The sequence below is a fragment of the Bos indicus genome, chromosome 2, assembly GCF_029378745.1.
Source record: "Bos indicus isolate NIAB-ARS_2022 breed Sahiwal x Tharparkar chromosome 2, NIAB-ARS_B.indTharparkar_mat_pri_1.0, whole genome shotgun sequence".
Classification (NCBI taxonomy): Eukaryota; Metazoa; Chordata; class Mammalia; order Artiodactyla; family Bovidae; genus Bos; species Bos indicus.
Window position 1 is genome coordinate 118,561,505 of NC_091761.1, and position 14,957 is coordinate 118,576,461.

At 43.9% G+C, this 14,957-nt stretch overlaps 1 protein-coding gene across 1 annotated transcript in view; it reads left to right on the forward strand.

Moving 5' to 3' along the window:
• CAB39 (calcium binding protein 39) overlaps nucleotides 1-14,957 on the forward strand; it is a 102,356-nt gene that overhangs the window by 72,406 nt on the left and 14,993 nt on the right. Inside the window, exons 4-5 of the mRNA XM_070773765.1 lie at nucleotides 1,498-1,616; nucleotides 7,706-7,874. Of these exons, the coding sequence (XP_070629866.1) occupies nucleotides 1,498-1,616; nucleotides 7,706-7,874 (288 nt within the window). The remainder of the gene's footprint in view (nucleotides 1-1,497; nucleotides 1,617-7,705; nucleotides 7,875-14,957) is intronic.

Here is a 14,957-nt window from a genome sequence, read left to right on the forward strand (position 1 = left end):
CCTCCTTTGTCTGCCCATCCTATTCCCCAGCCTGGACCCAGATCTTAATATTCATTTGGGACTTTAGAGACATAAATTTAAAAGAAATGTGTGCCCTTGAGACTGGTTTTTGAGATTGCTGTTACTACCCCTAACCTAGCACAGGCCCCAGGGTGATCTCGGTTGCTGGAAAGCTTTAATGTTTCCTTCACTCCCCTGCAGACTTGTCAGCCTTGTATAAATGGCCATTCTGAAACTCACTTCTTCATTTGTTACTTCCTTGTGCAGCTTTCTGATCAAGACAGTTTCACTATATGAAGTTAACAACCACCTATTTTGTTTAGCAAAGTACAGTGGTGGAATTCTAATCTCTCAACTATTGAGTCATGTGATACTTAGTACCTTAACTGTTAATCTATATAAAATTTTTCCCAAGTAGACCTTGTTTAATAGGAGGAGATGGGGAATTCCCTGGTGGTTCAGTAGTTAGGACTCTGCACTTTCACTACGAAGGGCCCAGGTTCAATCCCTGATCAGGGAGGTAAGATCCTGCAAGCCACAAGCTGTGCTGCCCCCCCCCACAAAAAAAAAATAGAAGGATATGTCTCCATGCCATTAAAGCTCAACTTCTTACAGAATTCTTTCATTTTTATTATAATAGCAGAATACAATTTCTCCTCCTTCCATCACTGTTAAAAGGAAGCTGCATGTATTGTTTACAATACGAGCATCCTATTTGAAGCTGCTTGCTCCCTTTGGATGGGAATCAGATCCCTGAACAATGTAAGCATATAGCAAGGTTTTGTTTTTCATACCTGAGTCAGCATCATTCTGAGAATTAGAAATCACTGAAATTATGTGTAGTTGAGATTTCACTTTGTCAGCACATTATTCATGTCAAAAATATTTCACTACTAGAACTTGGAATTATAAAGGAAAAAATAAAATTCAATGTCTATGAATGTTTAAAGTCAGATACTCAGTCATAATTATAAATACGCAGACCCATGATTTGAGTTTATTTGGGAGGGTGGGTGGGCATTGGATATTTAATCGGTATGTTGATTTGAGCTTATCTGGGAATGTGGATGGGCATTGGGTGTTTAGTCAGTACCTTGATTTGAATTTATCTGGGAGTGTGGATGGGCATTGGGTGTTTAGTCAGTACCTTGATTTGAGCTTATCTGAGAGTGTGGATGGGCATTGGGTGTTTAGTCAGTACCTCGATTTTAGTTTATCTGGGAGCATGGATGGGCATTGGGTATTTAGTCAGTACCTTGATTTTAGTTTATCTGAGAGTGTGGATGGGCATTGGGTGTTTAGTCAGTACCTTGATTTGAGCTTATCTGAGAGTGTGGACAGGCATTGGGTGTTTAGTCAGTACCTCGATTTAAGTTTATCTGGGAGCATGGATGGGCATTGGGTATTTAATCAGTACCTTGATTTGAGTTTATCTGGGACCGTGGATGGGCATTGGGTATTTAGTCAGGCATTTTGCTATTTTTGTCTCCCTAATAGGGCAAGAAAGACGTGGCTCAAATTTTCAACAATATTCTCAGAAGACAAATTGGTACAAGAACTCCTACTGTTGAATACATCTGCACCCAGCAGAATATTTTGTTCATGTTGTTGAAAGGGTATGTATAATGTAATAAAATTGATATTTTTTACTTTAAAAATAAAAAAGGAAAGATGATTGTGGGCAAAAGCAGGATGGTGAATGTGGGAAAGCATTTTCTCTGTAGTTCCATCAACTCCTTTTCTGGTAGTTCTTGATTATGTTTCCCCCCTTAAAATTCAACCTGTGAGCTAAACAATTTGAAGATGCCCAGGGGATTTTAAAGTTAGTGAATTATGAGCCTTAAAATCTCAAACCTCAAGAAAAAAATAAGTCCTCTGTGGTCTTGTTTCTGTTCTGTAAGATGTAAAAACCTTAATTGTATGAAATATCAGCTAAATAAGTCATATACCTAAAGACTTCTTCTTTGGACATACACGCACCCTGTATGGCAGTAAAGGCTGCCCAATTAATGGAGCATGGATGCTGTAGCACTTAGCCTTGTTCAGTCAGCAACAACAGAGTACATGTTTATGACGTACTTCCCTTTGCTTTTCACCTGTGTGTGTCCACCCACTAACCCACTTAGTTTGGTAATCCACAATGCATCTTCCTGGCATTACTGCTGGACTGAGTAGTCATTTATCTTTGGATAGACATCAGTTTCCAAAAATAAAAAACCAGAAAAGCCTTAAAATTAAAACATTAAAGAAAAAGCTCTTCTCCCTCATCACTGATTGGCAAGGTAGCCTCCTGTTGTTTCACACCTGGGTTGTTTGCCACCTCTGGGTACGTGTGCATTGGCAGGGTTCTGTTAAATTGGTGGGCAAGCGTTTTCTTGGCATGACTGTTGGCGTGAATCAGCTTGCTGTCCTACCTCAGCCTTATAGCTTGCCTCACTCTGATTCATATCTCTGTGGTTTAACACTTGCCCCAAGTTCAGACTTGTTTAGACAGAGCATGCGTCAGTGCCTGTGTTGGAGGCCAGCATTCCATTTCCTTCTTTCTAGTTATAACTGTCCATGTTGCTTCTTGAGATGTTGCTGTATGGAATTTTTGGCATCCAGTATTTTGTTGTATCAATCCACAGCTGCCTGTATGAACATGTAGTGAGTAGTCTGAAATTTTGGTGTTCTTGGAGCAGCTTCCGGATGCCTTTGTGTATTTTTAAAGCCAATTATTCCTTTTTTCATAGAAAGCAGTGATTATTAAAATCTGTGAATTAGTTAGCTCTGCCTGTGTTTACTGTCAAGTAGCCCAGGGGTATGAGAGGAACATTGCTGAATGTCATGTAAAACTTTTGAGGCACTATTTAAAAAAAGGTTTAAAGCTCTCAACTGAGCTGGCCAGAGCAGAAACCTCAGCTTAGGGAGGTGAGGAGAAGCAGCATGGAGAAGCCACTGGTGAGACCCCACTCCACCACCCCTTTTAGTTTTTATTGTGGAAAATATACATAAAACTGGGGATAATACAGCAAGCCCTTTCCTAGCCATGACCAAGTTTCAGCAGTTATTAACATCTTGTTGATATTTAACAAATTATTAACATTCCTGTTTCATTTATTTCTTACCTCCTGTTTCTCCTCCTCGTGGATGTACAACATCACTTCCATATCATAATCATAATATCACTTAAAAACCTAAGCATAAAATAATACCCAGTAAGTGTTCAGATTTCCTTGATTTCTACCAAAAATGTCGTTTTTCAGGTTGTTTGAATCAGTCTTCAAGCATAGTCCACAAACTGAATTTGGTTGATATGACTCTTAATCACTTTTAATCTGTAATAGTTCCTACCCTCTTCTTTTAATACTGTTATTTGTTGAAGCAACTGGGCCATTTGTTTTGTAGAAAACTCTCATGTTTGGTATTTCATGCTGTGGTTTCACACATAACCACGTTCCTCTATCCTCTGTTCTTTTGTATTTGGTTAGATTCAGCCTCAGTTGAGGGCGTGGGAACAGGATTCTTCACGGATGGGACTGTGTGCTTCTGTTGGGCGGTGCTGGTTGTCTTTCTTCTGGGATGTTAGATTGATCAGTGGATGCAGATGATGTCAGCCTGTCCATTATAAAATTGTCCATCAACCCTGTACCTAATGGTTTTACTATCCATTTAGGATCATTCAGTTCAGTTCAGTTGCTCAGTCATGTCCGGTACCTAATGGTTTTACTATCCATTTAGGATCATTCAGTTCAGTTCAGTTGCTCAGTCATGTCCGACTCTTTGCGACCCCATGAATTGCAGCACGCCGGGCCTCCCTGTCTATCACCAACTCCCCGAGTTTACCCAAACTCATGTTCATTGAGTCGGTGATGCCATCCAACCATCTCATCTTCTGTCGTCCCCTTCTCCTCCTGCCCTCAATCTTTCCCAGCATCAGGGTCTTTGCAAGTGAGTCAATCAGGTGGCCAAAGTATTGGAGTTTCAGCTTCAACATCAGTCCTTCCAATGAACACCCAGAACTGATCTCCTTTAGGGTGGACTGGTTGGATCTCCTTGCAGTCCAAAGGACTCTCAAGAGTCTTCTCCAACACCACAGTTCAAAAGCATCAATTCTTCGGTACTCAGCTTTCTTTCTTTGTAGTCCAACTCTCACATCCATACATGACCACTGGAAAAACCATAGCCTTGACTAGATGGACCTTTGTTGACAAAGTAATGTCTCTGCTTTTTAATGGGTTGTCTAGGTTGGTTGTAACTTTCCTTCCAAGGAGTAAGTGTCTTTTAACTTCATGGCTGCAATCACCATCTGCAGCGATTTTGGAGCCCCCCAAAATAAAGTCAGCCACTGTTTTCCACTGTTTCCCCATCTATTTGCCATGAAATGATGGGACCAGATGCCATGATCTTAGTTTTCTGAATGTTGCGCTTTAGGCCAACTTTTTCACTCTCCATTTTCACTTTCATCAAGAGGCTCTTTAGTTCTTCTTCACTTTCTGCCATAAGGGCGGTGTCATCTGAATTACTGAAGTCACTGACGTTTCTCCTGGCAATCTTGATTCCAGCTTGTGCTTCCTCCAGCCCAGTGTTTCTCATGATGTACTTTGTTGTCTAGGTTCAAAATGGTGATTTACTAATTCTCTTTTTCCTTCTCCGTGTATCAAGTGTTTCATGACTTCTGTAGGAAAGACAATACATGCTTGACTTTTTTCTACATTATCATTTAGTATAATCAGTTGATGCCCTAGCCACTTTCTTAAGTGAGCAATGAGTATGTTATTGTTTTAAGCATCATGATGCATTTAAGCATCAAAGCTGAAGTTTTTTTTTTTAAACCTGAAGTTTTAATCATATTTTAAAATATGTTTAATATGTCTCAAACCCTTTCAGTCATTATGACCATGTTTTTATGTCCAGATTGCCCCGTCTTGGGCACTCCTTCAAACTGGCTCCTGTGTCCTCTTGGCAAGACCCCCTTAGTCTTTGATAGCTTCCTTGCTGTCTGGCACAAGACATGCAGTGCTCATTTTGTATGGGTTTCTTCCTCAGACCTAGAAACAGGCATTTCTTCCAGGGCCCTGTGATTTTTCTGTTTGTTTTTTTTTTTTTCCCAGAAATTCCCTGAAGTTCCAGTGGTTAGAACTCAGCTCTTTCTGCTGAGGCCCATGTTCAGTCCCTGGTCAGGGAACTAATGAAAACCATGCAGCACAGCCAAAAAGGAAAAAAAAGAAGAAACAAATTTTTCTGCACTTGTTTATTAATTAGTTCAGACTGTTTCAACACAGTGTGATTATCCACTCAGGCTACAAGTATTCTGATGTTAGAATACTTGTAGAATTGTTAGAATACTTTGAGAAGTGACGCTGCCGGTGTTAGTGTGCCTTTGGGACACACCGTGTTACTTGTGTCGGCCTGCATTTGGAGGCAGTCGTTTTTCCACTGGCGATTTAAATGTTAATGCGCTCTCCTGCCTAGTGCTAACAGGTTGTACAGCGTAACTGTTTGCCTTGTACTCAGTGGTTTATGGTTTAATCATTTAAGGCCAGCTTGACAAACTGCCATCAAAACCTGCCCGACTTGTTGTACCAAATTGTCTTACCCGTGTCTTTCCAGTCTCCTGCCTGGTTCAGAGCAGCAGGGAGGAAGCTGTGTGGTCGGCCATTTTGTGAGCAGACGTTTTAGTCACCTCAGAGCCTGTCACCGTTCTAGCTGCCGTGCCACCAGCGACACAAAGGAATGTGGTTTTGGTGGTGTTGAGGGTGTCCTACCAGACAGCACTCCCAGAGGGTATCGAGGGGTGAAATGTGGGGTTAGTCAATAAGGCAAGGCTTGATAACAGAGATGGACTTAGGATTGAGGTTCCGGATCGTTTCAGATTTGCATGGGCAGAAAAAAGAGAGTAAGAACAGGGGCAGGCATGAACACAGTGACCAGCAACAGTAGGGAGGGCATCGGAAGGTTTTACAGCATAGTGGAGGTGGTGGTGCACCAGAGGTGTTGCTGTGATGTGGGGAAGCCCAGATGTGAGTCGCTTAATTAGCAGGAAGAATCATTTCAAGCTCCTGAATTGGAAAAGGCTACTGATGCACTTGGAGCCTGGCAGGCTGCAGTCCTTGGGGTCGCTAAGAGTCAGACACAACGGAGCCACTTCACTTTCACTGATACACTAGTGTGTCGGATAGATTTGTTAAGACACAGTTTGAACAAAGATACTGCTTAGCGGCACTCAGGCGACCAGGCATGATTTCATGCAGCACTGGATACAAGAAAATAAAACTGAAATATTGCAGAGGAGCATTAGAAAGGAGTGATGACGCTGAAGATGGGAAGACTGGGAGTAGACAAAGAGGGCAATGTTCAGATCTGCACTGTTCAATACCGTTCTTACTAACAGCATGTAATTATTTATTTTAAATTTAAATGACATTTAAAATTCAGTCCCTCAGTCATAGTAGCCAAATGTCAAGTGCTCAGTAGCGGCAAAGATAGAGAACATATCTGTTATCAAAGAAAGTTCTGTAAGACCTGTTTTAGACCCGGATATCTGAAGCAAAATAGTGATGCTGTATTAGACACATCAAGTTTATGGAATTGTCCAAAAGCAACAGAAAATACTTCACTACAGTTCAGGATGGATCTGGGCTGGGGCAGTTTAGGAGCCATGGTGGGAACTGTGAGGTCTTAGGGGTCACAGCAATGGAAGAAAGACTTCAGCCAGGAAAGAAATAAGAACAGAGGAGGTAGAAAGGAGAACTGGGGGTCTTGCTTTCATTTTGTAAAGAAAGAGATGCAGAGGTCTGCATTGTCCAGAAATTAAAAGCAGAATTTGTGTTAGAAGATCATTTTTTTTAGCCACGAGGTCTTTGGATTCAGTGGCAGGAAGCTAAAGGCGGCTGTGAGTGGGGAAGGAGATTCAGCCTGAGTGTGCAAGTGTGAGAGGAAGTGGAGTGACGAGGTGACGTGTGTGAGCAGATGGCAGACAGAGTCCAGTCCTAGAGGTTTGGTGCACATCAGAATGGAGAAGGCTGCCGTGTTGAGAGGAGAACGAGGTTCTCTTTCTGATCATGGGGAAGGAAGAGGCGAGCGACCTTGAGATGGAGTAGAAGTCTGTGTGGAGCTCCATCTACCCCTGTGTCCACTTGAGAGCCCTCAGGCCCCACGACAAGGTGCTTGGTGATATCCCCAAGACCAGGCTTTCGGCTCCAGCGTTTATGTGTTGCCAACAGTCTTGAAAGTACTATTTTGAGTATTAAATTGAAACAATGAAGTGTAAATGCTATATAATTTGATAGACCCATTTAGATACTGTGAATTTAGGAAACTTAACATTTCTATTGTTTTTCGATTCAGTGTTTGGTTTTTCTGAAAGTTTTGGTTTTTCTGAAGTGTTGAGAGCACCTCAGGTGAGAGCACCTCTTTGGAGGTGTGACCCTGAACACCTCCCTTCAGGTCTTTTAACTGGAGGAATGAGCTGTTTCCACATACTCACTGGCAAGGCTGTCGCTTTTCTTGACGTTGAAGCGGTCACCAGCCACTGACGCATGTGTGCCCGCCAGACTCACCCCTCTGAGCACGTACTCTGCTGAGAGAGATGCACCTTGTAAGCTTCTCTGCCACTTAGTTAGAACATGTCTGAAACTTCCTGTTCTAAAAACTGGAACTTTTGGGAGTTTGAAAAGAACAGTGATGGGGGGAAAGCAGTCATATTTGTCTTTTCTTTTTGCAGGTATGAATCTCCAGAAATAGCCCTAAATTGTGGAATAATGTTAAGAGAATGCATCAGACATGAACCACTTGCAAAAATCATTTTGTGGTCGGAACAGTTTTATGATTTCTTCAGATATGTCGAAATGTCAACATTTGACATAGCTTCAGATGCATTTGCCACATTCAAGGTAACAAAAACTGTAGAATTCTAAATATATGTACAAGTGAGATTAACAGGTGTGCTGTTCTTTCCTAAACGTTCTGTACCGTCCAAAGCTACACACGGCTGCCCTCTAGTGGGAAGACAGAACACGTATTTTACACGTGTGTTTGTGACTCAGGTGTGTGCAGTAGAGTCACAGCTCTAATAGGTTGGAAAAGTTAAGACTCTCAAGTCTGTCTAAAAGGCATAAGTCCTGTATGGTCAAAGGTACACTTTTCTGTTAAATTCCCCATCAAACACAGTATGTAGATGTACAGTGTATGTGAAAATCAGATTTGTCTCCTGTGTGGGAACATAGTGCAGCAGTTTCCTTGGTAAAGCAGCAGACAGAGTAGTTGGCTTCCGTTCAGGGCCGTATCAGTTTGGAATACACATATCTTTAAATAGTAGAACCACCTTCGGGACAGATCACCCTGTTGTGAACAGGCCCAAGGGCACAATGAGCTGCTCTCTCCCGTCTCATGCTCAGGCCAGAGCTGTTTACTAAACCCAGGGTACAGGGGTTGTGGAATCACCAGCAGTGTCCCTCCCCCCCTGCCTGCCTTACTCCTCTGTTGTGTGTTTGTATAAATTAAAGACACATGATATGGCATCAGTGTACAGCATGCACATTTTGTTTTGAATTGCAAGGTTCTGTGCCGTTTAAGGTATGTGAATAAAGCAGTAATGTTTATTAGTGCTTTTTACAGTGAGAGCAAGCCTTTATATGCTGTTGTTGTTGTTGTTCAGTCGCTAAGTTGTGTCCAGCTCTTTGTGACCCGATGAACTGCAGCACACCAGGCTTCCCACCCTTCTCTATCTCCCGGGTTTGCGCAGACTCATGTCCATTGAGTCAGTGATGTCATCTAACTATCTCATCCTCTGTGTTATGTTAACATTCCCTTATATAAAATGTCTGACCTCATAAGTGAGTGTTTAGAAGTGCAATTTCAATATATTCAGAATTTAATAATCTAACATACACTACTGTGCTTGCAAACCATAAACACTGTTACAGTGAGAAATGGCCACTATTATTGTAAAGGTTCAGTTTTATGTGTAAAGACCCATTTAGACGATGAGCACATGCCTTGGTCTTTGAATAAAATGTGTTCCTTCAGTAGAATGAACACCCTTAAAATAGGGCGAAAGCCTGGAAGCCTGGGATTTCACATTGAATGAGAATAAGGTAATAATTATGTGAAAGGTGCCTAGGGATTATTCAAGATGTCAGAAACCTTAGGTACAACCTCAGTTATTTATATGTTAATGTACAAAGCAAGGGTTTCCCAGTTGGTTTACTGGTAAACAATCCACCTGCCAATGCAGGAGACGCCTGTTCGATCCCTGGGTCGGGAAGATCCCCTGGAGAAAGAAAGGGCACTCCAGTATTCTTACCTGTAAAATCCCATGGACAGAGGAGCCTGGCAGGCTGCAGTCCATGGGGTTGCAAAAAGTCGGACACAGTTGAGCGACTGAGCACACACACAATGTACAAAGCAAAACGAAATGACATTGAGATTATAGCGGGAGTGACAAACATGGCATCTTAGGTATCACTGCACTCGTGATTGGGACGTACTGGTGGAAAGGGGCTCCCCTTCAGAAGCAGCAGACCTGTTACGAGGGAGGTGTAGCAGCACCAGGTGTCAGGAAGGGATGCTCCTGGGTCGGAAGCAAGCTGGAAGCCTGAGCACAGGACCCTGGGAGGAGGAGGACCAGGGCAGAGGAGAGGAGCAGCAGCGGGCTGGGAGAGTTCAGCGGGACCGCCTGACCAAGAGGGTATGAGGGACATGCCCCTAGCACAGACGGCACAGCTGAGGTGAGAGGCACGCTAACTCTGCCAGAAACGTGAGTCCCAGTCTCTGACGGTCTGATTGGCCTTGCTGGTGATTCCGTCTCAGCACCCTGCTGGGTCCTGGTCGCCAGAGATGGAGAGACTGAGCAGAGTCAGGCAGGTGTTCTCTACCTGAAGAAGGGAAACTTTAAAAACCTGGTAGGATTCTAAGGATGAGCTCTAGAGGAGAGGGTGCTAGAGCAGTGAGGAATGGGTTTGGCTCCTGTGTCTCAGCTACTCCCGATAGAAGGGGGAGAGCCCGCCAAGAGGCAAAAGGAAGTAGGGCCCAGAATTAAGAGTGTTTCAGGAGAGGCACAGGCCTGTCAAACAGACTGAAGCTCCCTCCCGAACCTTCTTTAAGAAGTGTGGTCAAGGCAGGGCTGGTCTGACCTCCACGCCAGAGGTGCTGATAAGGGAAGGAGGTTGCTCCTCTTCCCGTTTGCTGGTGGCCTCTTGGCAGAGGACATGTTTTATAATGGAAAAAATAGATCCTTGGTTCATGCTCTCCTTTGAGAATGACCAGAGCTACCTTCCCAGAAAATGCACTCCACACACAAAACCTTTCAAATAAATGCAGCTTATCCGTAACCCTGGACGAGGAGGTACAGCTGCTGGGTCTTAAAGGGAAATTAAAACTACCTGCTTGAAATATGTCTATGGTTCAGAGCTTGAATGAATGGGATACTGAGACAGTAAATCAGTGGTCAAATATTTGTTCGTGATTTTTTTTTTTTTTTAAGAGGAATGAAGAAGACAGGGAGGGGTATCAGAAGGTCAACAAATATATTTCCCATTTTCCAGAGTAAAAGAAGGTAGACTCCCCAGAGAGGCTGGTGGAGCTTGGAGCTTGATATTATACCTGTGTAAGGTTCTAGAAAATATTACTGCTAAAGAGATGATTTCTGAGCATTTTGGAAAGGAAACTGTGTACCCACAGCCAGCATGGATTCACTAAGAGTAAGTTCAGTCGTACTAATCTCATGGACACGTGTAGATCAGGGGGCGAAGGGCATGGCTGCCTGGATTCAGTTCTCTGCTCTGAGACTGATTTAACCTGTCTTTCCATCTGTCAGAATGTAGGTGACAATATGAGTATGTTCAGGTTATTATGTCCTCACATAGTCTATGCACAGAGAACAGTAGCTATTAGAATTATTCCTTTATATATTAGATGTTGAATGATTGTACAGGTCTGTTTTAACAGACCTGTAAAACAATGAAAAACTAGGAGCTGGATGGAGTTTCAGGTTAGCAATTCATAATTAATTGAACACCATATCCATAAGGTGCCAGAAAATGGATTGCCACCATCCTGGAGAGAAATTTTTAGTGGATTTGTCTTCACTTAGCACAGCCGAAGATTGTTATTAAAGACTCAGATAAAAGGTGACAACAAATATATGCCACAAAGGAATAGAAAGCAGATCGCAGAGATCCTGAAATAAGGCTTCATAAAGATCCAGAGAGGCCAGAATATATAACAGGCTGAAGTTAAATACAGATAAACTGAGGTCTTCAACACAACACTATAAAGCAATTATCCTCCAATTAAAAAAAAATTTAAGGATTAAAAAACCCTCAAAAACTGAGGTCTTCCACTTGAGGACCCAGCTTTGTAAATAAGAGATGTGAGAATAAGGCATAATAATAGGAAATAATACTAAATGTAGTCATTACACAGTGTAATAATTACTAAAATGTAGGTAACTTCATATCATATTCAAACTACGCTGTGAAGGAAGTATTATTATTATCTTCTTTACACATGAGGAAATGGAAACCTAGAAAAATGTTGAATGAAGTCAGACACTAAATGGGGAAGCCAGAATTTGAACCCAGGCAGTCTGACTGGAGAGCTGACCCTGAGTAAACAAAATTCTGTGTAAGTCCAGTAAAATTAAACAGAATGATGCTGCTGCCCCAAAGCTACCTGTGACTACATAACGTGTGACTTCAGGAGCCTGCTGAAGGTCTCGTCCCACTGTAAGCTTATGAGGCAGCAACAGCACACACGTGCCCCAGGTGCTGTGCTTTTCAGGGCACACCGACAGAGAGATGACTTTCAGAGACAACAGATGGCGAGGGGGCTCAGAACCTGTCATTCGAGGTGTCCTTAAAGGAACTGGACAAATTTAGCCTGGAGAAGAGAAGACTCGACAGGGACTTGCCAAGAGAGCACGGCTTGTATTTAAAGTGGATCCTCAAGAAAATGGATTCCACCTAGTTCTGTGATTCTTGACAGTTTTCTGGAAGTAGCCTGGGTTTAGGTTTTAACTCTATCACAAGAGGAACTTTCTAACTTTTGGAGCTCCAAAGGTGAACCACACAGTTGGAAGAATTGAGTCTCTTGTCTTCGGACATAGACAATCATCAAGTACAACATTGGGCCAGACGGCTTGCCGAGGCTCTCTGAAAATGAGCCCCCTGGGTTAGTAGCATTTCTTCAGGGATTCCAGGGCCATCTTTGTCACATGATGTTTGGGACCAAAACTCACGTAACTTGTGGGAATCTTTTTAATTCAGTCCACCCTGAAAGTTGGCTGCTCCATCTGCTGGACTTGGGAGATGACCCCTGACCTGTCTCTGGGTCATGCCAGGGCTTGGCCATATGGGAATTTAGATAGGTTGGGAAGTCAGACCTCATGCTCTTTGTGTCCCCTGCTGGCAGACCCAACCACTCTGCTGATCTGGGACCACGTGCACCCTGTCAGCTTTGCCAGTCGCTCACCAGATTTCGACTACATGACCGCTTCCCTTTGTTTTCTAGTCTGTTGGTTTCTGTGCTCTCCCCGCCTCATCCCCTCACACAGCCCACAGCCTGGTTTGAGCTCGCTGAGCTCTTGGCTCTAGTCCCGAGGGTAGGGTTTTTTCCCGTCTCTCAGGAGAGAGACGCTCTGCCCGAGTCCCCACCTCTTTTCCCAGCTTAGTATAGCCTTTTTCCTCTGTGCCGGCTCTCAAGAATTACTCCTTCCCTGCTGGTGTTCTACTGTCTGCTCCAGGCCCTGGTCTGGCCTTTATTAGGAAGGACTTCCCTCCGCCAATGCACTGGGGTCAGGCTCCTGCTTGAGCAGTCTCAGCAACCCCTTTCCAGTCTCTCTCCTCCCCCAAGGCCCCGGAGATGTGATCCCTAGGTTGGCAGTGGTTTCCTGAGCCTCCTGGTCTGTCTAAACTGAATGGTAACAGGTAGAATCTCTGATGAGGGCGTACTGGACATTCCCCCTTGCTGTGTGTGGCCCAACTGTGAGCCTCTTGCTCCTACTGGAAATACAGCCTTCAGGATGAACAGTCACCTTACTCAGACCAAAAAGAAAAACACTTGTACAGCATGTTTAGGATCTTTGCTTTTCAGAGAAATACTTTCTACCTCCCTGTACCCAAGAATCCAACCCCAGTTGAGAGCCATTGCCTCTGAGACGCCTCCTTTCTCTTTGGTCAGATCGTGACAGAGCAGTGAGCTCTTGGTTCTCAGCCCTGTACTTGCTCAGAGTGGCCTCCAGAAAGACTTAGCCACAGAGTAAATGAGACACTCAGTCTTGCATGAATCCAGACACAGCAGTCTTTAAATTTGCTTATTCGTTGTTCATTCCACAAGTCTCTTGACTGCTTGCTCATGTTGGGCGCTGTTCTTTAGGTTCTGGGGATCAGCAGTGATCTTTTTCGTTTGTTTTCAGGAGATTTTTGTGGGGGTTGCGGGGGGCATGCTGCAAGGCTTGCAGGATCTTAGCTCCTTGACCAGGGAGGGATCAAACCAGGGCCCCCTGCAGTGGAAACATGAAGTCCTAACCACTTGACCACCAGGGAACTCTGGTTTAGCAGTGATCTGCCCAGACAAACCCCTGCCCTTGAGGTCCTAACTCAGGGGAGAGCTGTCATAGATCACATGTTATAGACGTAGCACTTTACATTGAGAGTAGCATGTTAGAGGCAGGACACTATTTAACAAGCATTCTTGATATATTCCCTTAAAGTTCTCATGTTCCTCTCTCCTTCACATATGACCCTATGGGACAATATAAATATATTAAGATAATATAAATTCTTCTAGCCCTGCCATCTCCTCCTTCCCCATATTTCTTTCCAGATTCTTGAAGTTAGTCCGACTCCAGGTTTTCTCATTTTGCCTGCTTAATCCCCAAAGGACACTTGGGGAAAATCGGGTAGATCTTCCATGGGCATAGGATGCATACCCTATCCAGCAGTTTGAACACCTGTAAATCTTTGGGGTGGGGTTAGAAGCCTAAAAACGTTCTTCAAAGATTGCTTACTGTGGTGTGTTTCCAAACATGTTCCTGAATTCTGTTGGTTCATTCATTTATTTATTAAATATTAAGCTCTTACTATGTGCTGGTTACTGCATAGGTGCTGGGAATTCAGAGATCAGTAAAAATAGACATGAGCTTGTGTTTATAGAATTTATAGCCTACCCTGACTCTTGCCTGGAAAATGCCATGGACGGAGGAGCTTGGTAGGCTGCAGTCCATGGGGTCGCTAAGAGTTGGACACCACTGAGCGACTTCACTTTCACGAAGGAAATGGCAACCCACTCCAGTGTTCTTGCCTGGAGAATCCCAGGGCCAGGGGAGCCTGGTGGGCTGCCGTCTATGGGGTCACACAGAGTCGGACACGACTGAAGTGACTTAGCATAGCATAGCCTACCATGAGAGAGATGTTAAGAGCATAATCCCACAGATGTCAGGTCATAACCGTGACCATGCTTTGGTGCCGGTGACCAGTCAAGAAGGGTTCCCCAGGGAGGCGATATGTGTGTCAAGGTCTGAAGGTAGGAAGTAACTGGGCCAGGGGCAAGCCCGTGCAGAGCAGGACTTTTCAGGGCAGGATGCTAACGAGCAGGCATCAGAAGAACTCCCTCCAAAACCCCCTGAGACCTGAGGGGTTCGTTTCCATGAGGGAACCAAATCTGCAGCCCTTTCCTCCTTTGTTGACCATGAAACATTCCTTAGGGCATTTCTCAGGACATACTTCAGGAAACACTAGTCATTGTAACCTAAACAGCAGAGAAAACAAGTGAAGGAAAGTTGGTTCAGAGAAGGGATTATTGACATGACCTCTCGGGTCAGCAGCTCTAAAGGAACTGTGCTCCTGAGTTCCCTGAAGATGAGTGGGCTGTTCTGCTGTCACCTGTCTCCATTCTCCTCCCACCTGGTGAGTCCGTGGCTAGTTCACTGCTGACCTCTAGGTCCTTGAAGGTAGGGACCACCTCTTTTTGTCTTT